Below are 24,829 nucleotides of genomic sequence, written 5' to 3'. Positions count from 1 at the left end.
CAAAGGTAACGTCACCTCCTTTGTCATGTAAACATGCTTGGGTCTAGCGATTGACAGCTCAGTGAGCAAAACTAATGCCCAGTACACACGATCCGAAAATCGGGCGATGTTCCATCCGTGATTTTTTTGTATTCTAGCAGCTCTTAATAATATTTGCTTAAAGGGAGAGGTTACTCACGATACGAATTTTCTCGGACAATAATTCTTAGCTTCCGGTATGCGTAACCATGCTGTAGCGTGTGAGGGGAAAATGATGTCTACTGCTCATGCGCTGTCTACTGCTCACCATTTTTTTCGGACGAACAACATACTGATAATACGATTATCGTATGATGTGTTATAATACGATCAAAATTTTTATGCTTGCACGACCGGATAATATCGGGTGAACTGTCGTGATCGCCTCTCGTAAGCTGTGTACTAACGATCCGATTATCGTCCGATCCTTTCACAAGCGTTCATTTTCGTCCGATTTTCGGATCGTGTGTACGGGCCATAAGAGACTGTGCTTCAGAAAAATCTTAGCAATGGCAGGACTAAAAGTTTTCGTAGGGAAATCCCAGAGTGACAATATATTACAACACTGTAAATTTGAAATATCAGTAACATTTAGGCTGCATTCACACTTTCACCTAGTGTGAACAAGTGCTCCCGCTCATAATTTTGGTTAAGTGGTTTGCACACGATTTTGCATGTTGCATAGGTCTAGCCTGAATTGGCTGCCCTATGCGCGTTTGTCGCCCAAAAGAAATCTCCTTCTCCTTTTCAGGTGACAAGCTTCACGCATTTTTTTAAGGCGTGCTTTACCACAGCAGAATCACATCAACTTTGGGGTGCCATTAAAGGTTAATGGCACCCAAATGCACATCGTTAGTGACTTGTGTTGGTACCATCAAGAAACCTCACGAATGTGTATGGAGTTGGAGGTCCATACAGAAAAGACTGTGATTGATTGATACAAATGCGCTGTGAGCTACTTTAGCAGCTAGGAATCTGGTGAGTGCGGTAATGTTTTCATTCACAAGCTGTAGTGGATTTCTTAGACAGTGATACTCACGGATCGGTTTATCGGACTTTTTGCATGGACTGTTTCTAGTTATTTGTTATATATATTTATTGCTCACTTTAATTTTTTACTATTTATTACTATATTCACTAGCTGTGATTAATTTATTTATGTTATATCACTTTGAGATCATACTTACTTTTGGGTGCTGCACTTTATGGTTTTTAAAGATTGTTTTGTGAGGTTTGTATACTTACCTGCGGCCAGCTGCCCTATACATATTTTGTGCAGACTGAATACATCTGGTTTGTGCAGCGATTGCAACACGATTTGCAACCGAAGGCAGACTCTGCCTAAAATTCCAATTGTGAAGTGTGAATGGAGTCCTTAGAGTTATAACTCATTACAGAAGCTTTAAAAAGTGACAAGTTCCTAGCGACTCTCCACTGCAGCGTGACTGTGAATTTCACAGTTGATAATGAGCGGGGTGAGTGGACACAGTGTCATCATTCTGGAAGAATCTCGGGCAGAGATGTACATGTCAGGGCCGGCTCCCGCCTGGCATCAAGCACTGCGTACTGTGAATGTGTTGGCTATGTCAGGCTTATTTGTGTACAGCAGTCACTCACTTCTCACTAAGCCTCAGGGAACTAAGAGGCAGTGATTGAAAAATGATTATATTTAACCCTTCCTGGAAAAAATACAAATATATTTTGCTTTAAATTGCGTTACAATAAACTCTGGTTTAAAAAAAAAAAGGAAATTATTTTTAAAGCTTTGTTCCAGCTGGGGGAAAAAAAATAAAGTCAGCAGCTACAAATACTGTAGCTGCTCACTTTTAATATATAGTTATTTACCTGTCCAGGGAGCCCGTGATGTCAGCAACCCAGCCGATTTTTGGATGGGCTGCAATCTGCCGCCGCCATTAGATCTAAGGGAAACCGGCAGTGAAGCCTCTCAGCTTCACTGTCGGTTCCCTAGTGTGCATGCGCCAAGTGCGCTGTGCATTCGAATTGGCTTGGCAGCAGGGGAAGGAGGAGGGGACCGAAATTCCGAGGGACAGCGCAGCGGCGCTGTCTCCTGGAAGTAAGGAAGGATACCTGTCAAAAACAGGTAACCATTCCCCCCTCCCCCCTGAAAGGTGCTAATTGTGGCACCGGAGGGGGAGAGAAAGCAGATGAGCAGAAGTTCCACTTTTGGGTGGAACCCTGCTTTAGGCATGTATTCTTTCAGCCTCTTCAAAAAAAAAAAAAAATTCTGCTGTGATCTGGTTTCCTGTTAGAGGTTGACTGTGTTCATTCTCTATGGTCCCACTGTACAGTATGTAGGAACTTAGTCATGCGCTCTTGCTCGCTCCCCAGAGGAATTATGGACTATTGGATTTGTAAAGTGCATAGAGTAGTGCACATGACCACAACTAATGTGCACTGCTCTTTTCAAACAAACTGAAATGAGGTGTCACAGATAGCAACTGCAACCCGGTTTGGATTATTACCTTTCCTTACTCCATCCAGCATTTAAGATGTGTATCAAGGCAAAATAATATGCCTTATATCTGCATAACTTGCACATTTTCCCATGGTTTATCCCTTCAAAGACTTTACTCATACTGAAAGTACCCGTTGATGTTTCAGAAATAATTATGACTCTTAATTTCTTATTGTGTGCTGAAAACACACAGCATTTTTGTGGTGTCAGCCCTCCCAGTTATGGTTTGCTAAACTACCCAGCCATTTCTACTGTCTTTATTTTTAAAGTATAGAAACAAATTGACATAAAGTCCTAAAGGTAAGAACTAGGAGGCATATATAGACTCAAGATAACATAGGAAGTGTGGAGAGAGCACAGGGCAGCTCTAAATTTCTCACCAGATCAACAATATTTTTTGTATTTTTAAAGCAAATAAAACAAAACTCTATTAGTAGTGTATTTACCAGACCAAATTTGAGCAAAAATTAATTTATATGCACTTTCAATAAAGTCAAGGTTATAAAAGAGGTGCACTTTTATAAGCCAACCTCAACTCAGCAGCATTCAATTGATTTATATTTCTGTAGTGTTTTTTTCCCTGAGAACTTGAAATGCTTTATCCGCTGTTGGAGCTGATGGTGAGGCAACCATCCTGGGCACACAAAATATCATACTTTAACCGAGGACTCTAGCACTAACCACTAAGCCACTGTACTGTAACCCTTTCCTTTTCTGTTTACAGAAACCACTGCCAGATATGAACTATTGAGCTCATAAACAACTCATAAACAACCTCTAATTTTCTGCTGTAGGCCAATAAAGCCAAATGTGTTACCCTTTCCCCTTCAGATCGCCTTCAGAGTTTAATGTTCTATTCCACCGCCACCCCTAACACCTATTTTAAGGCCATCTAATTTTCCTTTGTGATTAATAAAGTATTCTGAGCCTGAATCAACAGGTCTGCAGACTTTAAATTAAAATTTGTCCCGGTCCAGGAGGATTTTCCACAATTCCTGTACCAGGGGCCATTCTGCGGACTGGGGTCAGTAAATCTTAGGGGATAGTGAGACCCTCTGTCATATTCTTATTGCTGTTTGGGACTTCATTAGGAAAATGTTCTCTTACCTTTTCTTTTTCTCTTCTGTCCTGCTGATAATAATCAGGCATTGGGCAGAAAAGAATGTGAGAGAAAATCTTCCCAAGTAGAAAGGGATAGTGATAGAAAAATTAGCATGTTTGCTTTTAACACAGTGACTAAATAGTGAAGGAGATAGTTTACAGGCAGAATGTATTCAGGGAGGGGGGGCAGAGCTCTCATGTACAATGACTTGCACGCCCACGTCGTCGTAGGTGGACCGCCACTTGAACCCCGACCGCCGCCGCCTGATGATCCAGGCAGCCCGCGCTGAGGGGAATCGCCGCCCTGCTGACCAAATGCAGGGCTGGCTTCATGCTGCTGATCCCTGGGTCTGCTGACACCTCCTCCTGCCGCCACCGTCTCTGATGCCGGGAAGTGCCGAGCCATACACAATGCATGGATGCTTAGCTTATTATATCTCCCCCCCACCTGCACTTGTGGAAGCCATGTGAAAAGGAGAGTCCTGTGGCGTTTTGCCCTCCCTGATCTGACTTGCCTCTTTGAGAAGACCAATCCTGTTCATGGGGGAATTCAAGAGAGGGAACTGGAAAGAGCCTGTTGAAGGGGGAGTTCATGTGAAAACCCTGAACCAGCATGGCATACCACTCTTTTTTCTGGCTCCATCCTGCCAGGGGGTTCCCTTAAAGGAGAAGATATGTGGCCCCTTACAAAAATAAGCAAATGGTCTACAGCTGCTGTATCCTCTAGTTGACCGTTGCATACTTTTAAAACTCTCCCTCTATTTTCCTAACTATACCATCCTTGTCCTAGCTGGCCTGAGTCCCCTCGCCTTTGGAGACTGTGTCTATATTACTTTTGGTAATGAACCATTTAATGCTGCTACTTTTCCACTCCTAGTGATAATTTTTTAACGGATACCCAGGCACCTCTCCCTATCCTAATTTTCTTTTTTTCAGCCTATCCGAGATTGAAGGTGAGAGGTAAATCCAAAGCGAACAAGGTGGCTCAACCAGCCCCTAGCCCAGGAGGAATTCTGCGCTACATGTCAGCGGAGACTAGAATGGTGGAGGAGGGGACTGATAGCCCTAAACAAAGGCCCCTTTGGGGTGGTCAGGGATGGGGAAGCAAAGACTCATAATGGCAGAACCCCTAGCGGGAAAGAGTAGTTGTCTAGGGACAACCAGATCAAAAAGTTCTGGAGGAATCCCTCAAGCACAAAGTGGAGGCCCTAAAGGGGAAAGTCCAGTTTTAATGGGAGAAGGAGATGTCGGCTTGGAGGAACCCCCAAGCAAGTTTACCCCTTATTAAAGATGACCTAACAGGGCTGCTGTCTAAACTGGAAACATCTTTGAAATTGGATATAGCGACAGTGAGGGCAGACATCGGACAAGTATTTGGCCGGGTAGAGGAAATGGAGGGGACATTCGATGCTCACAATCAAATACTAGAGGGTTGGAGCAAACAGATGAAGTCACTACAGAAAATTAACTGATCCTTACTATATGTTAGAGGACCAGGAGAATCAAAGCTGAAGGAAAAATATGCGAATAAAGGGTCTACCAGAGAAGCAGGGGAAAGAAGATCTGATAACAATAGTGCGGGACCTCTTTAACCCTATGTTGGGAAAGGAACCCCCAGAAACTCTAAAAATCGATAGAATGCACAGGGTGGGAGGATATCGAAATCAGGCTTGGGATCCATCAAGAGATGTGATTGTGAGGTTCCATTATGTTGAAGAAAAAAATGACAGTTATGGAAAAGGCCCGGATTTCTTCCGGAATTTCTTTTGAAGGAGCGAACTTACAGCTATATGCTGATCTGGCAGCTGAAACCCTGGCAAGAAGGAGACTTCTCAATTATTTGACAGAACAGATGTGGGCCTCTAATATCCCATACCACTGGGGTTTTCCGGCTTGCCTTAAAGGGAAATAAGATGCCCATACAGCGGTTCTGAGATTCCGGGAGATTTAAGTGAATTTTGTTGCAAACTGAATTTACCACTTCCATCCCTACCGGGATAGGAAGAGATAGCGGGAGTACCAATGATGTTGGGGGAGGGGCAGTGGTCTTTGGTTGGGAGGGGGAAGTGGAAAGGGGGAGTATGTGGATGAGGGGGAGGGTTGGGGGGATATGGGGGCATTCTGCACTGAGAGTGTGGTGTGGGTTGCCTCCTGTGTCCCTTCCCCCTTCTTCCCTCCTTTCTCCCCCCTTTTCCCCCCTGCGGGAGAGGCAGGGAGGGAAAGACAGTCAGTGAGGTGGATGGCCTAGTGGGTGGGGTTGGATCAGAGCATTGGGGTGATTGCTCCCTGGGAAGGTAAGGTCAAGAGGTGGCGCATGGTAGTGCACCACCAGATCCATACATTGAATAGGATCTGGACAACTGTCCAGCCCTCCGAGGGGATAATCCCTTTGGGAAGGGTAGTGGGGTGAGAGAGGGGGTGTTTTTTCTTTGCAAAAGGCATCTAATGAACTGCACCATTATGGGGTGGGGTGGTTTGTCTACAAGAAACACATATTACACATGCCTCAGGGATTTAATTGTCCTCTCACCTCTTTCTCACGTGGTTTTATGGTGACTTGGTTTCGAATCACTCACTGGGAGTGGCGAATGGATTTCCTAAGAACATGGTGTTACGTTAAAGGAGCAACTAGCAGACCCGGGGGGAGGTTCTTGTTTATCATGGAAAGATCATTTGATATGGATTGTACCTTGGCAAAAATTTACTCCCCCAATAGAGAGCCAAATAAGTTTCTGATGAAAACCTTGAAAAAAACTGATGGTATTTAAAGAGGGGAAGCCTATTGTAGCGAGAGATCTAAACATGGGACTGAACCCACATGTGGATTCATCGACGGGGATCTCCCGTCTACCGCTACAAAGGCAGAATGAAATCAGGAGACTTATGGGGGAGTATCAGCTGGTGGATGCTTGGAGGGTTAAACACCCAGAACTTAGAGACTATACTTGCTACTCCTCAGCATTTGGGACTTATTTAGGGATCGACTATATTTTAATAGAATATCAACTTTTAGCCACCCTTAAGGATGTGATAATTAGATCCATCACCACGCCTCAGCGATAGTACAATTAGACCTATCTACAGTAGTAGTTAGAGAAAGGGCTGGGAAACAGAATGACTCGCTCATTCAGGATTCTAAGATTTAGAGAGTAGAGAAGAAGCTTTCTTTGCTATTAATGATACACCAGAGATCTCAGTCTACTCTATGAGAATCCCATAAGGCTTTTATAGTTACATAGTTACATATAGTTACATAGTAGGTGAGGTTGAATAAAGACAATAGTCCATCCAGTTCAACCTGTGTAGGTGTGTGTGGCTGTAATGATCTCACATACCCCTGAATGTTCTGATCCTTGAGATGCACGTCCAATAGTCTTTTGAAAGCCACCATACTACCCGCAGAAACCACCTCTTGTGGTAGAGAATTCCACAATCTTGTAGCCCTTACAGTAAAGAACCCCCCACGTTGCCTGAGGTTAAAACGCTTCTCCTCTAATCGCATTGTATGACCCCGAGTCCTCATGCAATCCCTTCGACTGAACAGCTTTTTTTCTAAGCTGAGATCCCCATTGAGATATTTAAAAATTGCTATCATGTCCCCCCTCAGGCGTCTCTTCTCCAGGGAGAATAAATCAAGCGATTGCAGACGCTCTTCATAATCAAGGTCCTCCAATCCCCTAATTAGTTTAGTTGCCCTTCTCTGGACTTTCTCCAGCTCCAACACATCCCCTCTGAGGACTGGCGACCAGAACTGGACAGAATACTCCAGATGCGGTCGGACCAGAGTTTTATAAAGTGGAAGGATTATAGTCTTATCTCTGGAATACATCCCTTTCTTTATGCATGCTAATATTCTGCTAGCTTTGGCAGCTGCCACTTGACATTGCATGCTGTTGCCTAGTCTATCATCAACCAAGACTCCCAGATCCTTCTCCATTTTTGATTCCCCCAAGGGTTCCCCTCCTAATGTGTATTGTGCTTTTATGTTTCTAGTCCCCAAGTGCAAAACCTTACACTTCTCTACGTTAAACCTCATTTGCCAAGTCGTTGCCCACTCCGTTATTTTGTCCAGGTCATTCTGTAGGATATCTGCTTCATGCTGTGCAGTTATTGCCCTGCCCAATTTTGTGTCATCTGCAAAAACTGCTATTGAACTACTGACCCCGACCTCAATGCTGTTTATGAATAAATTGAACAAGGTTGGTCCCAGGACTGAGCCTTGGGGTACCCCGCTTACTACCTCAGACCAGTCTGTTTATTACCACCCTTTGGACACGCCCTTTTAGCCAGTTCCATATCCAAAAGCAAACCTTGCTGTCGATACCTGCAGACCTTATTTTATAAATTAAGCGCTTATGGGGAACTGTATCAAACGCCTTAGCGAAATCTAGGTACACCACATTCACTGGTCTGCCCCTATCTAGCTCACAGCTCACCTCCTCGTAGAATGTTAATAGATTGGTTTGACAAGAACGCCCATTTGTAAACCAGTGTTGGTTATTACTGATGATGCTGTTTTCTTTAGCAAACTCTACGATATAGTCCCTTATCATCCCCTCCAGAAGTTTACATACTATCGATGTCAAACTGACAGGCCTATAATTTCCCGGGACATGCCTCTGACCCTTTTTGAATATCGGAATCACGTTAGCTTTCCTCCAATCTCCTGGTACATCTCCTGTCCTAATACTGTCCGCAAAGATCAGGAACAGTGGTCTGGATATAACCTTACTGAGTTCCTTGAGTACTCTCGGATGTACGCCATCCGGGCCTGGTGATTTGTTTGTGTTAAGTTTATCCAGCCTTTCCCTGATTTCACCCTCTGTTAGCCATAGTGGCAAGTCCTGTGTATTACTACTAACCAAACAGTCATGGTCAGTGTACCCCTCTGTTTCCTGTGTAAATACTGACGAGAAAAAAGCATTCCGCACGGTTGCTTTTTCAGTGTCCTCTGTAACCATCCCCCCATCATCGCTAATTATGTGAGCAATATGCTCTGCCCTAGTTTTTTTGCTGTTGATATACTTAAAGAATTTCTTTGGGTTTTTTTTTTACTATCCTCCGCTATTTGTCTCTCAAAATCTATTTTAGCCATCTTGATTTTGTGTTTACACTTCTTATTTGCCTCCTTGTATTGGTTGAAAGCCAATACTGTGCCTTCAGATTTATATTTCCTGAAGGCCAATTTTTTTCCCCTAATAAGATTTTTAACGCTACGGTTTAGCCAGCCAGGTTTGGCTTTGTCTCTTCTAAATTTATTTCCCATAGGAATGCACTGCAAGATGCCTTTGCTTAATATATTCCTAAAGCATTCCCATTTTTTCTCTGTGGTCAGGGATCCCAGGGTTCGGTCCCAGTTTACCCTTTCCATCAATGAGTACAATTTTGGAAAGTCTGCCCTTCTGAAGTTAAGGGTTCTTATGTTCCCCACTTGCCTTGTTCTATTGTTATTTACACTAAATGTGATCATCCTGTGATCGCTAGAGCCCAGGTTGTCCTGGACTCCTACCTCCGAGATTATGTCTGGGTCATTAGTGATCAATAGATCCAGGATTGCGTTTTCTCTAGTAGGAGAATCCACCAGCTGTGACATGTAATTATCCTGTAAGGTTTCCGTGAATAGACGGGCCTTCTGTGAGTGTGTAGTCCCCTCTTCCCACTCAATGTCGGGATAATTGAAGTCCCCCAATATGATGACTGATCCTAGCTTTGCCACTTTACCCAAAAGTGCTAAAAATTCCAGCTCTACCTCCTCCCCTTGTTTAGGTGGCCTATAGCAAACCCCCACAATTACTTTTCCCTTTTCTCCTTCCCTAAGGAGTTCTACCCACACGGATTCTAACTACCTACTCATCCCTTCCGTAATGTCACTCCTCTCTATCAACCTTACATTGTTCTTGACGTAGAGACATACCCCTCCCCCTCTTTTTCCTACCCTGTCCTTCCGGTACACCGAATACCCTTGGATATTTGCCAGCCAGTCATGTGAGGGGTCGAACCAAGTCTCCGTTATTCCCACAAGGTCTATGTCCTCCTCATGTACTAACATTTCCAACTCATCCATTTTATTAGCTAGGCTCCTGGCATTAGCATATACCCCTCTTAGTTTTACGGAAGTTAAATGTGATTGGTTATGTTTATTCCTGTTTGGTCTGAGGTTCTCCCGCACAGACCTACCGATTGACGTTGTGGACCTACTGTCGCTGCTGACCCTACAACTGCCTTCAGTCCTTTGCTCCCTCCTAACTGACTCTACTTCTGAACCCTCCCCCCCGTCTCCTCCAGGAACCCAAACCCCTCCTTCCTACACCAATTCCTCAGCCACTTGTTAAGTTCCCTAAGCTCCTTCTGCCTCTCCTGTGTGGCTCGAGGTACAGGCAGTATTTCAGAGAAAACCACCTTGGCGGTCCTATTCCTCAATCTATTACCTAAGTCCCTGAAATCGTTCTTTAGGATCCTCCACCTACCTTTAACTTTGTCATTAGTGCCCACATGCACCATGACCGCTGGGTCATCCCCAGCCCCGCACAATAATCTGTCTGCCAGATCTGCGATGTGCCGAACGCGGGCGCCCGGTAAACAACATACTGTTCGGTTCACGAGATCTTTTTTACAGATTGCACTCTCTGTCCTCTTGATAATTGAGTCCCCAACTACCACAACCTTTCTAACCTTTCCTGAGTTACAGCCCCCCTTCTTCCTGGAGCCGTCCCTCCCCTGGCAGCTGGGGGAGGGCGCATGCTCCAGCACTGCCACCCCTGAGCTGATATCCCCCTCAACCTGCAACTCGGCAAATATGTTAGGGTGTACCAACTCAGGACTGGCCTCCCTGACACTCCTCCCACTAACATTCCTAACAATCACCCAGCTGCATACCTCTGCTGCTTGCGTCTCCTCTTTTCCTCCCTCCTCTATGCTGGCCCCTGCCAGCGCCTGATGGGTAATGTCCAAGCTCCTTTCCAGGTTGTAGATGCCACGCAGTCTTACCACTGTGTTCTCTAGATCCACGATGTGGGCTTCCAGAGCAACAAGTCGCTCACATCTTGCACAGCAGTATTCGTCCTCGATTGGTTCATCAAGAAACTCATACATGGCGCAAGAAGTGCACTGAGTGGCATCCCCAATCCTGTCGGACATTATTACCCACTACTCTATGGGGATAATGTTAACGACCTGCTCTTCCTTACCTACACTACCACTAACTCCCCTGGTACAAAACCTGGGGTACTCACCAGTCGCTAATATACTAACCAGTCACTAAGATACTCACCAGTCGCAAAGATACCAACAGACGCAAAGATACTCACCAGTCGCAAGATACTCAATAGTCGCAAGATACTCACCAGTTGCAAGATACTCCCAGTCGCAAGATACTCACCAGTCGCAAGATACTCACCAGTCGCAAGAGGGGGGGGATATTATTAGGGGGATATTATTATAAGGGGGATATTATTAGGCATTGGGACACAAAGAAAGAAGGAAAAAAAAGGAGAGGATAAATCTGATACTTAGGGAGATCCACACATTAGAACAAGGAATTGGGCCCCAAGGTATTCCGGAGAAGTGAGAGCTAGTTGAGAAGAGAGGGGAGTTGGTGGCACTCATGGAACAGGAGGCAAAAGGTGCATTTCATATAGTCATTAAAGAAAAATATAAATAGGGAAATAAACCTGGGAAATGGATAGCAAAGGCTGTAAGGGAGAAAAAAACACATCTTATATCCCTAAGATTAAAAAGGAGAAGGGGGAAATAGTGAACTCGTCTCCAGATATTGTTCAGGTGTTCCACTCATATTATAGCCAGCTTTTTATTGCGAGACAGGAAGAGAAAGGCAGAGAGAGAGGTAAGGAAGATTTGGCAATGAGGGTATAACTGCGGGAGCTCAGGCTCCCAAGGCTACCCAGGGAGGAGTTAGAACTTAGATCTAGAGACTCCGATCACATGCGAAGAGGTGGGGTGGACAATAAAAAATATGGTCTTGGGGAAGAGTCCGGGTCCTGATGGGTACTCAATTCTGTATTATAAAAAGTTTTAAAACCCCTAGTCCCAAAATTATGCGAATACTGTAATATAGTGGGAAAGACTGAGAATTTGAGAGCGGAGTCTTTGCTCGCCTACATAACTCTTATTGTGAAGGGAGGGAAAGACCCTACGGAACTGACAAGTTATAGAACAATTTCCCTCTTAAACACGGGCATAACATTTTTTGCTAAAATAATAGCAGAAAGATTAAAACCCTACTGCCAAAATGGAATCATAGTGATCAGGTGGGCTTTGTGTCTGGTCGTGAGGACCATAATATTGTCTATAGATGCCGAAAAGGCCTTCGATAGGGTTGATTAGGGTTTCATGTTAGAAACTCTGAGACACCTAGGTATCGGAGACAGGATGATACGATGGATCTCTGCCTATTATTAACTTCCAACAGCAAGAATAAGAGTGAATGGTGGTTTGTCTTAGCATTAGACCCCTTATTAGCAGCAATTCGTAAAAATCCAGACATCAGAGGGGTGAGAGTAGGGAGTAAGGAGTATACAGTAAGGTGGCCGCATATGCAGACGATTTACTATTTTTTATCTCTAACCCTAGACTAACACTCCCGATAGTGCTTGAGGAATTAGGGAGATACTGGTGTCATGGAAATTAATAGGGCTTGGAGCATAGAAACCCGCTCAGTGCGTTCAAGATTAATACGCACCAAACACCATTAAACCCTTGTACTGAAAAGTACATTGTACCGCTCTTTTGTATAAGGTTATCCAAACGCTCGGCAGCAAAGAAATGAACAGACATGCTTGCTGTAGTCAATTCAATGCCATCTGCAGGGTTTCCTGTGAGTGACTGCCTCTCCAAGACAGAGCAGGTTTATTTAACAAAAGGGGGTTACAGGGAGTGGCTCCAAAACCACCAATCACAGAACATGTATACATTCAAAAAGTACAATAGGAACTGTAGAGTAGATGCCAATGAATGGACACGACTGAACAAAGGGAATCCCAACTGTAGCACATGGCTTTTCATCGTTCATTCATGTCAATCCATAAACATGGACTCATACCTGTTAGTGGGTCTAATCAAACATGATTCATATATAAACCATATCTAATAGTGACAATGCTAACTGTTCCAGTCAATGAGGCTTTATCTGCATAAGACAATAGCAGCAGTTTCAGTCACACGGATCGAATATGACTAAAAGATGCCATCCATTAATCTTGGTAAAATGATAAGAATTCAATATCACAAACACATCTCAGCAGTACGGGGCCCGGAACTGCAGATATACGTCTGTGCGATGGACTCTCTTTGCTACCGTCTCATCATAATGGAAGGTTTTCACTAACAAGTCTTTCCTGCAATGACAGTTAAAGCAATAATCGCTGTGAATAGCGATTACCAGTAAAACTGACACTGGGAGACATAATGACTATTTAACTAAAGAAATGTCCACAATTACATTTCCACAACACTGGAAGTTATCAAATTTAAAATTTAAAATAGCTAAATCAGAGATTTTGAATATTACAATATCAAAGAGAGAACAACAGGCAATCCAGCCCAATTTCCTCTATGTATTGTGTAGAGAGGAACTGGGATATCTTGGAAGTAAATTAACTACATTTCTAACGAATTTGTAAAAGGCCAATTATACTTCTTGAGGCATAGACCTCTTTCATGGTTAGGCAGAATAAATGCAGTTAAAATGAATATTCTCTCTAAGTTAATATATATATATTTTTCAAATGGTCCCAATAACCCTCCCCCAGGCATTTTTAGGAAATTAAGAGCAATAGTATTAAAATATTTATGGGCACATAAACATCCTAGAATTGCTTATGCAGTACTAACAAAGGGAAAAGGGTCAAGGGGGCTAGCTGCGCCTGAATTAAAAAAAATTACCAGGCAATCTCTATAGCGCGAATAGCAGATTGGATACATAATAGGAAAGGCTGAAGTTGGGTGGAAATTGAGTGCGCACAAAATCGGGTTGCTCTGAGGAAGATGGTTTGGGCACCACAAACACATCGAGATTTGGCCAACAACACGAGTATAGTGACTAGGAAAACTTTAAGAATTTGGAATAGTTTATGTAGATTTTTTTCACTGGGAATATAATGCACCTTTGACTTTATTAAGAGAAACAAATGACTTTAAACCAGGGAAAGAGGGCTATTTATATTTTAATAGATGGGCAAGAAATGAGGTCATTCTGTTGCAAGATGTAATGGTGGGAAATAGGTTATGCACTTTTTTGGAATTAACACAAAAATGGGGGAATATGCCACTAGATAAATGGAGATATACATAATTACAACACTTTGTGCATTCCCTACCGCAGCCTCTGAGGGGGAGGGACAATATGAGACCAATGGAGAAATTGTTCAGATTTCCTACATGTGTCAAACATAGTATATCAAAAATATATAAGATCCTACTAGGGGAAACAGAGTCTGAATACCCGTCTTATTTAAGGAAGTAAGAACAGGAACTAGGACACCCCTGAGATGAGGAAAAGAGAAAGAAAGTTCTGAGATTAGCCTGTTACTCATCGGTGGACCTAAGGACAACAGAGATGTGTTAAAAGCTACTTGCTAGATGGTATCTCACCCCGCAAAGGGCTCAGAGGTTCGGAGCAGAGATATCCCCAATCTGTTGGAGGGGATGCCAGGTTCCTGGGACCTTTGTGCATCTGTACAAGGTACAAGGTTTTTGAGAAGGGATTATCGGGTTAATCCACCGGATTATAGGGGATTGTATCCAGTTGGAACCTTGGAGTTGTCTATTTCACAACATGGAGAAAAAGGCCACAGTATATAAGAATACATTAGCACCTCACTTATTGAATGCAGCCAAGGGCCTAATACCGGCATTAGGGCGACTACCTGAAGTCCCGAGTATGAGAGATTGAGCAGTAAGGGTGGACTGGGTGAGATCCATGGAGGAAATGATGTACGTAGCGGAGAGATATTTGGATATACAGTATGGGGAGATTGGCTGGAGTTTAAAAAAAAACTGAGGAATATATGAAGTTGCTGGGTGTTTGAGGCTGATAAGCGAGATAGCCTAGGGAGTAGACCTACCTAGATCTTAGAGGCTGGGGTTAAGGGCAGGAATTGCGAGGTACAAGAGAGATGGAGCCTGATGAGATCTGAAAGTAGCAGAGAAGGAAACTTGGTGCTGTTTTTTTTTTTGTTTGTTTCTTTGGGAGGGGGTAGAAGGGTTAATAATATAGGAAGTTTACTTGCAATGCTTATACATGATTATTAATCTGTATAATGAGATTTGAATTTTGATTATTATATGTTTATTGAAACTTGAATAAAATTCTAATATATAAATAGTGAAGGAGGTATATCCTTATCCAATAAGGCTAGGCTCATACTGCTGCTATTCGATTTTGATCTGATTTTTAGTGCAATTATGAAGTACTACTTGGATGCAACTTTGAGAAGGTGTGTATATTCTATGGGGCCAAGATCACAATGGAATCACACAAAAGAAGTACAGGAACCTTTTCCAAAATTGCTCTGTGTTGACTCGCATTGATATGAATCGACACCATTGAAAACAATGTGATTTCCCTTTTCATGTGATCCTGTGAAACTCAAGTCACATCTGAAATGGCACTAATGTGAACCAGACCTAAGAGTCAATTATATCAAACATAGAAGCTGCACCTTCAAGGCAAGTCAATACTGGTAGCTCCCATATTTCTATCCTGAAAGGCTCACTTCAAGAGATCCTTTTTAATGATAAAAAACAGCTCTTTTGAAGGGATCTAGACTAGGCAAACACGCAATTCCTTATCAACCTACAAATGGATGGGTAGAAATTCTCTTAAAAGCACACCCCCCCCCTTTTTCTGGGAGTGGCTAACTTTTTCTGACAGGTGCCAGCTCCTATTTTTACAATTCTTGCCTAGGAGGGAATTATGTCAGCTTGGCCCACCTCCCCTCACCCACAGCTTCCTGGGACACATCACTCATCCCAAGAGGCTGCAAGACAAGCCTGTCAGGAAGTCACAACCGGCTCCTATATCCAAGATGGTGGTGCTGGGAATCCGATACATGGCTAAGAAGACAACGCTGGACCCCTGGGCTGGTAAGTTCCTGTTTATTAAAAGTCAGTAGCTACAGTATTTGTAGCTGCTGACTTTTATTAATTTTTTTTTTTTTTCAAACAGGACTGAAGATCCTCTTTAAGTGTTTTGTATTTCTTTGATGGCAATCAGTTATACTGTATATAGAGTTTCACATTTTAAAATGTAGTGAAGTACCAAAGCTGGTATGGCTATTACTTATGCTGTATCCTAAATTGTGGTCTCCAATTATGTTTTTCAGGTCCCTGGAAGTAATTGCTGGATTGGAAAGTAACAGTAAAATATTTACTGTGCATGTTCAGGGATTGCTACAGTTACAGGTTAGTCATATATAATTCTAGTGGTGTAAGGGACAGGTGGGTCTTGCTTACCTCTTGAAAACATCCACATGTCTTCTTTTAAAACAAACCTGTGCTTTACCCATGCAGGGAAAAGTAGCAGGTTACCCTTATTGCCTCCTCCTCAGCAGCACATACTTCCTTTTCCTCCAGTCCCCTGATACTTCAGAAAATTCCCAGGACCTCCACTTAGGATGGAGCATATAGTAAGGGAGAGTCCTCAGCCTTTCAAATGCTTTGTCTGGAGTGTTTTAGAGCTTTAAAGGAAAGTATGTGTACCTAAGGTGTATGTGTGTGTTGGGGGTGGCAGTGGTATTAAAATTACCCTGTTGACCTGTTGCTTGACCCTACAGTGCCATAGCAGTCTTACATTAGGGATAGCTCTGGTCCCAGTGTCCTCATCTGTACCTGTATTACAATTCTTCCTAAATACGTCCTGCCTGACAAGTTGTTTTCAGACAGCCCATGTGCCTGTCGATTAGGTATCCCATTTCAGTTAGCCACCTGCAGACAGAAAAAAGTCCAGTGTGGTAAAATTGTGGCCTGTGACCTGGGATAATCATGCTAAGTATCATGTGACTCTTACATCCCCTTACAATGGTTCCGGGTAAAGATTAGACACTTGTTAGACTTGTCCCAGAAATGCCCATGAAGACTGGACATTTGTTAGACTTGTTGTCCCAGAAATGCCCATGTTAACTTCTAATGTTACTAGCAAACCTATACCATATAGTAACTAGAAGCAAGCCTTGAGCATATGCTGCTAAAACTGCTAGTTTTCCTAAATCAGAATGGAGGAAGCCTAAGAATATGATTCAGTAAGCCAGCTTGTGTAGTCAATAATGTGAAATTTGGTTGGCTTCTATACATTACTTTTTTTTTTCGACATCTTTTAGCATAAACTCGGATGTTAGGTTTGTATCTACATATAACACCTTGTTATTTCAATGTTCTGAAGACCTTCCCAGTTGACACTGCAGCCTTAGCATCCGCAGATGCAGAATTCTCCATTTATTACAATGCATTGCAGCCATACATGTTACAAACCCTTCACTGACAATGTGTCTTTACTGAGCCATCATTCCTAGTGCAAAATTAGATCAGAAAGTAGTTCCTTTTTCAGCCCTTATCTGTACCATAACCTTTAATACATTTGGCAATTATTAGTCAATTTTAACCACTTTCAATTTACCGGGAATCGCAAATATGATTGAAAATAATTGGCAGAAGATAGAAGTCGAAACTTGACATTAACTTGACATCTTCAATACAGATTCTGAAAAGAGTGAATTTGGAAAAATATGGCAATTGCAATGAAAACAATCAGATTTTTCTTTGTGTTTTATCATGCTAATTTCCATCCTATCCCCTTACCGTCAATCAAAACCCCATTTTATAGCTTCAAGTGCTTTGCGGTTTAAAAACAAAATGTAATTAAATGTTAACACATTTTTAAATGTATGATCAGTTTATATACAGTGCCTTGAAAAAGTATTTATACCCCTTGACATTTTCCACATTTCCACAAGTGAAAAGAAAACGATAAATGATTTTCAAATTTTTTTTTACAAATAAATATCTGAAAAATGTGACATGCATTTGTATTCAGTGCCCTTTACTGCCTTTAGAAGTCACCTAATTAGTAAATAACCACCAGACTTGTATAAAGTACTCAAAATTTCTACTTGAGTAAAAGTACAAGTGCTCGATCAAAAAATTACTTGAGTAGAAGTGGAAGTGCTCGCAGAAAAAGTTACTTAAGTAGAAGTACTAAAGTATTCAACATTTTTTTTACTTAAGTATTGCAAGTAGTTTTTTCAAAAAATTTGCTACTTAAGTACTAAAAGTAAAAAGTACCAGTAGTTTTGAAAAAAAAATTCTACTCAAGTACTGAAAGTAGAAGTACAAGTACTGTGTTATGTAGTTATTAAAGAAAGAAGTCAAAAGTTTGAACATCATATTGTTTTTATTATTTCAAATGATTTATTCAAATGATTAACCTGTGTTTGTTAGTAGTTTCTTGATGCACTTTAAGCGCTGTAGCACCATTTATTTGTTTGTTTCATATTTTCTTTTTATTGGAAAGATTTGGTATAGCAGCTTTTATTATACACAGCCTTTATTTTCGTATGCGCTGATTTACAAATGACATTATACACATTTTTTTGAGCGTTATGCAACCTGCCATCTACTGTTCTGGCAGTGGTAATTTTTTTAAAAGTAACGAGTAACTATGCAGCACAAAAAAAAAATACTTGAGTAGAAGTATCGAAATCATCGAAAAAATGTAGTGAAGTAAAAGTAGAAGTAGGAGAAAAAAATTCTACTCTAGGAAAGTACAGATACCGCATTTCGGTACTTAAGTACAGTACTTAAGTAGTTCTACTTCGTTACTATACATCTCTGATAACCACCTGTGTGTAATTTAATCTCAGTATAAATACAGCTGTCCTGTAAAGCCCTCAGAGGTTTGTTAGTGAACCTTAGTGAACAAACAGCATCATGAAAGCCAAGGAACACACCAGACAGGGCAGGGATAAAGTTGTGGAGAAGTTTGAAGCAGGGTTAGGTTATAAAAAAATATCTCAAGCTTTGAAAATCTAACGGAGGACTGTTCAATCCACCATCTGAAAATTGAAAGAGTATGGCACACCTGCAAACCTACCAAGATATGGCCGTCCACCTAAACAGACAGGCTGGCCAAGGAAAGCATTATTCAGAGAAGCAGCCAAGAGACCCATGGTAACTCTGGAGGAGCTGCAGAGATTTACAGCTCAAGTGGGAAAATCTGTCCACAGGACAACTATTAGTTGTGTACTCCACAAATCTGGCCTTTATGGAAAAGTGGCAAGAAGAAAGCCACTGCTGAAAGGAAGCCATAAGAAGTCCAGTTTGCAGTTTGCTAGAAGCCATGTGGGGGGACAGCACACATGTGGAAGCAGGTGCTCTGGTCAGATGAGACCAAAATTGAACTTTTTGGCCTCAAAGCAAAACACTATGCGTGGCAGAAAATGAACCCTGCACATCACCCTGAGCACACCATCCCCACCGTGAAACATGGTGGTGGCAGCATCATGTTATGGGGATGCTTTTCTTAAGCAGGGACAGAGAAGCTGGTTAGAGTTGATGGGAAGATGGATGGAGCCAAATACAGGGTAATCTTAGAAGAAAACCTGTTAGAGTCTGCCAAAGACTTGAGACTGAGGTTCACCTTCCAGCAGGACAGCAACCCTAAACATATAGCCAGAGTTACAATGGAATGTTTTAGTTCAGACCTAAATCTAGTTGGAAATCTGTGGCAAGACTTGCTAATTGCTGTTCATAAACACGCTCCATTCAATCTGACAAAGCTTGAGTTTTTTTGCAAAGAAGAATGATCAAAAATGTCACTTTCTAGATGTGCAAAGCTGGTAGAGACATACCCAAAAAGACTTGCAGCTGTAATTGCAGTGAAAGGTGGTTCTTTTAAGTATTGACTTAGGGGTGCTGAGTACAAATGCATGCCACACTTTTCAGATATTTATTTGTGAAAAAATTTGAAGGCCATTTATCATTTTCCTTTCACTTAACAATTATTTGCCACTTTGTATTAGTCTATGACATAAAATCCCAATAAAATACATTTATGTTTTTGGTTATAACATGACAAAATGTGGAAAATTTCAAGGGATATGAATACTTTTTCAAGGAACTGTAAGGGTGCAAAACAATCTCTGCTTGTTACACACAGCTTAATTTAATGACAACCCTCATCTTCTTCCTCATACCACAAATTTGGATTTAGAACTTTTATTCCTGGAATCAGTGGGGGAATTACCACCATGGCTCCCACACAAGCAACCTTTATGGTCCCATTACTTTAACATCTGCAGTACCAAATGTAGTCTCACTGCTTGCCATTGATACCTTCATGACAGAAACACTCAATACTGGAAGTTCTGACTATTGTACGCCACAGGGTTTTGCTATTAACCACCCGCAGGCCAAGATACCTCAGGACATTAAGTAGAACAGTTCTGGCAACTGCCGACAACTTTCTATGCTATGTCCCTGCCTAGATCTTCCATGGGGCCATTCTCAGTTTGCTTGAGATAAAGTGTGCTTTGGTCGGAGCTTGTGTTGTATGTGATCTTTAAGAAAAATCTGTAGAGAAAAAGACTTAATGATAGCAGGCTTCTTATTCAGGTAACTCTAAGGTCTATTGGTCACATGGTCTATGGTCTTCAAAATCAGTTGTATTTAAAGTGAGAAACAGTTGTCTTAAGATTTCAGTCATATTCCCCCTTTCATAACCCCAAATATGTACTAAGAATATAAAGGAGAGAATCTGATTGGTAGCTGTAGGTAGCAAGAACATTTTCCATTAGAAACTTTGATCATGAGGTTCATTGTTCTCATGGACTAGATGCCTCTGGCTGTGAGCATAGTAGTCTCCTACTGAGGACTAGAGACAGACTGTTTACCCATACAGAAGAGTAGAAAGCACTCTACTCACAGTTTAAAATCTTTCTTTTCTTTATTCAGACTGTCAGACTGCCATACATTAAACTGAATTATTGTTAAATCAGCCGTAGCTCTAGTTGACTCTCCAATGAAAATCTAACCACAACAGACACCTAAACAGATCATGAAACTTGATAAATGGCCCATTTATGATCTCTAACTGTCCATTCAATTACAGCTGCTTCGGGATAACAAAATATCTCCCTCTCTGTTTATATTTTATTTCTAATGCACTTCAAGGAGTCGTGTAATTGTTCCCCTGGATGCCGTTCATTATGGTATTTTGTTTTTGCAAGTGGCCCTCAAGGCTGATCTATAAAGAGGAATCCTCTAGCCTTTGTTTATTTGAACCTTTTTTTTTTCTTCGTTTCATTGAAAGTCTTGGAATCATAAAATTCCGTAAAACAGTCCTTTCTGAAGTTATTTTTCTGGAACATTAGCAGTTGTCTGCGTGAGACAGCTAGAAATGACTATTATTGTTTTTGGAAGCCCCAGACATCATCTAGAGAGTCTTTAGATATCCACGGCTGCATTTGTTTTTCTTGTGGATGAACATCTTTAAAATAGTTTGATTTGCTGCTCTGCTTCGCTTCCAAGAACTTTGCTCTGAAAAGTCTTTTCCTAGCAAGAGTTTATAAAAGCAATGAACCGTTTGTTTGTGCCGTATGCAAATACCTTCTCAAACGTGTTCACTCAACAGTCTGAGGTGTGTAAGCAAAGAGAGGTTTGACTAAACAAGCTTATATGTATATGTACCAGCCAGGGTGCAGAAGACTCACTCACAAGGAAAATGTTTACTTAGAGAGTTGACATTTTGGTCTCCAAACAAACTTAGCTTATGAAGCTCTGGGATCTTTAAATAAACATTGGAAGGAAATCTTGTGATTAAGTTATCTACTATTTTTTTGTGTTCTGTGGTTACAGACTATGCCACCCAAGTTTACTGGACTACAGAGATTGCAAGGGCTCGGAACGGGGGTCAGTTGCAAAGGCATATGCAATATAAAGGAAGAAAATGAAACTTTAAATTGTCAAAAAGTATTTTTTTTTTAATTTAGGTTGATTAGGTTAGGGTTAAAACTCCTCTCGGTTTACTTTTTGCTTGCTGTGTCCATTTGGGGAGACTTTTCTTCACTTCCTGTATCAGAGACACAACAGGAAGAAAGAGGAATTTTCTACTAAGTGTGTGTCTTTATATAATCTTAACCCCTGGGCACAGAGTTTTTAGGTGCCGAGATTTATGATCATGTGACCGTTGTGATTGTCTATCATGGTGGCCACATGGTCGGGAAGTTCCCGATCGCAAACAGCAATCGGGAGCTTTCTGTTACCTGCTGGTAACTGTTCCGGGAGTACGCAGGTCGAGCGCTCTTGGCAGAGCTGTGTTTGCAATGTGGTACGTAAATATGTAGCTGTTCATCGCTAAGGCCCTCCCACTGAGTGGCAGCATATTTGCGTGCTGTCGGGGCAAAGAGGTTAAAGTGAACCTGACGTAACGTTAAAGGGCAAATTCAGCTTTTTTGCATAAAATTAAAAGGTGAACTAACTCCAAATATCCTGGCCACCCTGAAGGACCCTGCTGCACATAGCGACCGTGATTCCCCTTGCTGCCAGTGTAGCAGTTCTTACATTGTACACCACATAATTCATCCAGGATGGATGCCCACTGCGTTGTTTACCTGTGATAAGCTTTTAACCCTTATATATATTGTAAGTTTTTATAACCATGTGTACTCTATTGCTGCACTTAGATGGCACTTTCTTCTCTTCTTCCTCTGTTTCTGAATACAACTCTACAGAAGGCTGGCAAACTCTACAGAAGACTGCCACAATTGTCTGCATACAGCTCTGGATTTTTTGGGACTATAACAAATCCCTATGGACTTTATCCACCTTCCTTTCTGCGCCCATACTATCGATTGCATATATGTATCTAGTCTGTGAATTTAGCTGTTTGTCAGATCTAAAAGAGGAACTGACCTCTGAAAGCTGTGCCAAAAATGAGCAGGCAGAGAAAAAATTACTAGTTGCCAATATTGTTTGTATTCTCCTTGCAGCTTATTTTTCCCCATTACTTACCCTGCCTTATTCTGCAATGCGTCTCTCCATGGAGATGGGTATCTTGGTGGAGACAGGGCTTTGCTTCCCCATTTCAAAGCCTCCAGCCAAGAGAACAGTAAAAAGCACAGTAGTGACATCACCAAATCTCACTCCAAATCTCTGAAATCTAACAGTCAGAGGCAGCAGTGCATTGGATGTAACACTGTAGATACACAGCTATGAGGTTGTAGGTACAGGAATGTCTAGGTACACTGACACTCACATTCCAGGAAAGCACTGTTATCAGGAGGAATTCCAGAAAAAAAGCACATTTTTCAGGTACTTCTCAGGCACAGTTCAATATTTTAGATGTTCCCTATAACATAAGAAATCTTTACTTTTTGAGTTCAGACCCACGTAAAGACAAATGCCAAAAAAAAAACAAAAAAAAAAAAAAAACAACCTCCATGTATATGATCTTGTTATTTGTCATATTGTGTATTTTTTTATGATTTAGTATATGTGTATATTGTGTATCACATGTAATGCCTTTGTTTTTTGTCTTCCAGAGTGGCCAGTACACATCAATATTTGTCGACAATGGTGCAGGGGCACCCATCACAGTCCAAAATGGGTCTGATTTTATGGGTATCTTCATGGGATTGTAGACAAGACTGCGGAAAGAACCTAGACTGAAGCAATATCAAGCTTACACATTCACTTACCTGCAATGGAAGAAGCTTTCACCTTATCCGTTACCTAGGACTTTCTCCTGCGTAACTGCTTGGCACTCGCAGGACGAGGAGGAAATTCATGTAGGCCCAATGCCTGTTGCTGCTGCTTCTGAGCCTTGCAATGCCATGTAAGTCTGCAGTGGATTCAATGGCTCTCTTATGCATACCATTGCAGGCCCCATTAACAGTGAATGGGTCAGTATTTACAAGTTGGACTCTATAAATAAAATTGTAATATTTAGAGGATCCTGTCCTACTCGTTGTTTGTTGTACAATGTGTGTCATAAATATGGGGAATTGTGGAACATGAACTTCAGAAAGGTCAACAATTATTTTTCCAGCAGCACGTCATTGGCCCCATTACACATGGACTGCTAAAATGAAGCACAGGACTTTGATCATCAAATTAAAATGGAGCAAGAGCCAACGCTATTCATGGACATCATGGCGTCCATGATGTCACGTGGTGCAAGCAAGAGATCTCCATTACATGTTTGTTTTTGAATTAATAAGCATTGATCTTTGTATTGATTTTTATCTTATAAAGTATTGCATAAAATGGCTGTAATTTAATAAACATTTCACGTTCATCTATAATGATAAAAAAAAAATATTAATTTGACTTCATTTATAGCAAGGATTACAAAATGATGGGCAAAAAGGGTAGATACATTTATAAATGCTTAAAGTTAAACAAATTAGCCATAAATGGCAACATTGCCAAAAAACCGGTATTATTTGGTACTTGAAAGTACATGTATTTGTCTTCAGATCGGTCCCTGTGTCTATTTGATGACTCCTTTTTTTTTTCTTTTTTTTTTGTAAACCCAGTATATGCATTGGACCTTAGCTTCTGCCCAAGTTTTACTTACATAATAGTTGATTTATATATTAGTTTAATAACAAATAATGTTCTTTAACAAAAGAACATACATTCTGCATTAATGATTATGCTACCAAAAATAGTGTGTGCTGTAAATTGCCTCCAGCATTGCTCCTGTTTCTTCTTGCCGGAGGCTGCCATTTTGTTGAAGCCCAGAGCAGTCACTACCTTATTGGAAACTCTCACCCTCTCCTTGTTCTCAAAAACTATATGTCATTTTCTTCAATTAAGCTCAGCTAGAGAGGACGGCTGACAGGAGCTTTACTGTGCTGCAGTTCATAGCTGCTGAGGGAGAAAGGAGAGAATATCAGGGAGATAACACACTCTCCTTGTACGTTTAACTCTTTTGTGTCTCCCTGGCAGCAGAGTCTGTCCTGTCACCTTTCCTTTTCTTTTCTTTTTTTTTCTCCCTCCCTAATCTGTTTTCCCTGGGCATAGTCTGTGTCATCCCTTAAACTGCCTCCCCCTTTTAATTATTTAAAGTGATACAGTATATATCCTAATGAATACATTTGGAGGCACAAGTGGCAGGAGGTACAGGGTCAAGCTTAACTTTGACATAAAAAGTCAAGATTTGTATGTTGCTTAGCAGCCTTTACTTCTGGACCTAGTGATTGTTTGACCCATAGTTTTTAA

General features: G+C 41.5%; 1 protein-coding gene across 1 annotated transcript in view; it reads left to right on the top strand.

The window, feature by feature from the left end:
* The window catches only part of C1QTNF12 (C1q and TNF related 12), a 174,653-nt gene extending 150,764 nt beyond the window's left edge, over positions 1–23,889 (top strand). Inside the window, exons 7-8 of the mRNA XM_082273556.1 lie at positions 15,937–16,015; positions 23,146–23,889. Coding sequence (XP_082129682.1) covers positions 15,937–16,015; positions 23,146–23,244 — 178 coding nt within the window. The 3' untranslated portion in view covers positions 23,245–23,889. The remainder of the gene's footprint in view (positions 1–15,936; positions 16,016–23,145) is intronic.
* The last annotated feature ends 940 nt before the right edge of the window (positions 23,890–24,829 follow it).

The sequence above is a fragment of the Pelophylax lessonae genome (assembly GCF_965119305.1).
Source record: "Pelophylax lessonae genome assembly, chromosome: 12".
NCBI lineage: Eukaryota > Metazoa > Chordata > Amphibia > Anura > Ranidae > Pelophylax > Pelophylax lessonae.
This window is presented reverse-complemented; position numbering and strand designations above follow the sequence as displayed.